General features: G+C 53.2%; 2 protein-coding genes across 2 annotated transcripts; one reads left to right on the top strand and one right to left on the bottom strand.

The window, feature by feature from the left end:
* Positions 1-182: 182 nt before the first annotated feature.
* On the top strand, positions 183-1,601 carry DICSQDRAFT_175971 (uncharacterized protein; the record flags this gene model as incomplete). The annotated part of the gene is made up of 5 exons (XM_007371804.1): positions 183-458; positions 545-718; positions 777-968; positions 1,028-1,276; positions 1,329-1,601. The coding sequence occupies 5 exons, from the start codon at positions 183-185 to the stop codon at positions 1,599-1,601; spliced, it is 1,164 nt and encodes a 387-aa protein (XP_007371866.1).
* Positions 1,602-1,689: 88 nt separating this feature from the next.
* Positions 1,690-1,986, bottom strand: DICSQDRAFT_175970 (uncharacterized protein; the record flags this gene model as incomplete). The annotated part of the gene is made up of 2 exons (XM_007371803.1): positions 1,690-1,749; positions 1,786-1,986. The coding sequence occupies 2 exons, from the start codon at positions 1,984-1,986 to the stop codon at positions 1,690-1,692; spliced, it is 261 nt and encodes an 86-aa protein (XP_007371865.1).
* Between the last annotated feature and the right edge of the window lie 677 nt (positions 1,987-2,663).

Below are 2,663 nucleotides of genomic sequence, written 5' to 3'. Positions count from 1 at the left end.
AGCCCACGGCGCGACAGCCGCGATACCCCACGGACACCAGAAACATCTCCGTTAGTTTAAGAGAAAAATTAAGACAATGTTTCGACGCATATACTCACCCGATATGCAGTTCCAATGGTCCACGGCGTCGACGTCTATCGCAGAGTGGACAATATATACCTGTATCAAGCTCGAACAACCCAATGATTGATCCCCAGCTGCTTGATGACCATCAGGAACTCGAAACAAACGTACAAGGCACCTCGGCGGCCACCAGCCTTGCACGTGGTCACCGCAACCCGATCTATGCTGCTCGCGGCGGCCTAACACGTCGCAACCCCGGCCGTAACATCGCTGTGGAGAATAATGAGTTGGATGATGCGCCCTATGCGCCAGACCCACTGGCGGAGAAAGACAACTCCGATCCTCTTGATCTGGTTAGCAAGAGGATGAAGGACCTCGATCTGGTGCAACAGAAGGTACGACGAGTCATGGCAGTGAGCGACCTGTTTAGCAGATTAAACAGCCAAGTCCGTCTGTACTCACATAGGCATATCGATTGCAGAGTGTCGTGGCCAGACAGTTTCGCCTGGTTACTGGTGTCAGCAAAAACGACAAGTGGCCAAAGTGGGGGGAACAAATGCCTGGGATGTCTGTCAATTTCGAGGCCCAGGTTAATGAGTCCGACAACCCAGACCTAATCGTCAGGGTTGCCGAAGTATCTATGCAAGAGCTCAAGGTATGTTAGTCGCATTTACCAGGTAGCGCAAGATGTCCTGACAAAACCGCTCACCGAGGCCCATTCTTCTGTCCACGCGACGTGGATGAATGCACTCAACGTCAAATTGACGTATGCAGTATTGCGCGAATTGGTGAAGACAAGTTTTCGTGGCTTCCGGACGATGTACAAGGCGCAAATGGATCAAGAAAAAGCCAGCCGACAGAAGAAGAATGAACAAGCGTCTCGATGGCAAAACCGGCGCAACAAAGTACGTACCTTCACTGTGTGGCAAGTCAATCATTCGTCAGCTGTAGTACACACTTTCAGAAGTGCGACAGGCTTATGAGCGCGGTGCCTCGATATATGGAGATCCACGGTGTTGATCCGTCAGACCTCCTTACACCGGACTTAATGTCCGACGAAGCCAGCGGCCCTGAGGATGATGCAGACAACGAGGCTGTAACAACATGGCGACGTCAGATGGCTGAACACGCCGGAATAACTGGTAAAACTGATACTCAGCTGGCCAAAATGAGCTTTTTCGAGGTGATCAAACCTAACTGGCGATCAGATGAGGTACGCACCATATGATGTACAACAAAAATAACAAACTCATCTAGGTGTCTAGTTAACAAAAGTTTTCCGGGACCTATCGGAGCTATTCAATGAGTCAGTGCCCATCAAGTCTCTTCGGATGATGGTGGAACGCATACGCGACGCTGGCCGTTCCACTGATGATGTACCTGGGTACGCGCCGTACGACTTCGGGGTCAACATGGAGTGGTACGAGAGAGTGAAAGAGACGCACGGCAGATGTCTAGGCGGTTGGCTCAAGCATCCCGACCCGCCAGGCTTTGGAGAGAACGTGACCTCCACGGAGCTGGGCACCTCCGAAACGTGAACACAGGAGGCTTCTTGGACTGTGCTGTCGTATGTATTGGCACGTTGTCTGTGGCAGCTGTCTTCAAACGTGTATTAGAACGCGTGTATCAATTATTTGCAGCACTTCCCTTGATGATCACCCGCACGTATACGACGAGCGGCTGTGCCTGAGTCGCGATGTGGTCAATATACCACATCGCGACGATGGTCATGAGCGTTGTCAGGCCGAGCATGGCATCCCGGATTGTGTCCTTCGTGCTGCTAGTGCCGCTCTCAGACTGCTCGAGCGCGACACCGAGATAGACGGTGGTGAACTGCTTCGGGAGCGACAGGATGGCAGCGATCACGAAGGTAATGACGCCCATGCCGCAGGTGGAGAACACAGCAGTGGTAAGTTCAGACATTGAGATCAGCACACGTCATTCGGGAATGAAACAATAGCATGGGGACGCACAGTGACCGGGGATGGCGCTCAGACGCGCGATCAGCGCAACCTTGAAGCCTCCATCCCGAACAACGCGAGCCAGGCATGTGTATCGAAGCTGCGTCTTCTCGGGCTTCTGTCCGCGAGCTGCACAGCAGTACTTGAACGCACTTGAAGAGGGGGAGGAAGAACACGACTGAGTTGCATATGAGCGTCCGCCTTCTTGACAGGCAGGCAACACGAGACTCACTAGAAGTTTCCTAGTTCACCGAGGAAGGTCCCTGCCGCGACGATGGCGAAGCCAGGGCCAAGACCCCAGACCAGACCGCAGAGGATGGCTACAATTTCGTGACCGAACAAAGGAGGAAAGGAGATGACGAAGAAGACACCGATTGGGATCAGCCAGCCGTAAGGTAGATAGACTATGAGAGGAGCAGGTCAGCATTGAGATGGCGATGAAGGGCGAGAAAGGCCGCAGCCTGGAAGACAATTGAGTGCAGCGACACCCCTCGCGCACCACTACCTGGTACGACTCCGGCTTACCCGCGACGACACACGGGGAACATACAGAATTGCAGTACTCACTCGTGTATCCAATCAGCTGCAGGCTTCAGCCTGTTCATGTTCGTCGTGTGGTAGACCGTGAAGAGGATACCA

The sequence above is a fragment of the Dichomitus squalens genome (assembly GCF_000275845.1).
Source record: "Dichomitus squalens LYAD-421 SS1 unplaced genomic scaffold DICSQscaffold_306, whole genome shotgun sequence".
Taxonomy (NCBI): domain Eukaryota; kingdom Fungi; phylum Basidiomycota; class Agaricomycetes; order Polyporales; family Polyporaceae; genus Dichomitus; species Dichomitus squalens.
The sequence above is the reverse complement of the archived record's forward strand: the minus strand, read 5'-3'. Positions and strand labels throughout refer to the sequence as shown.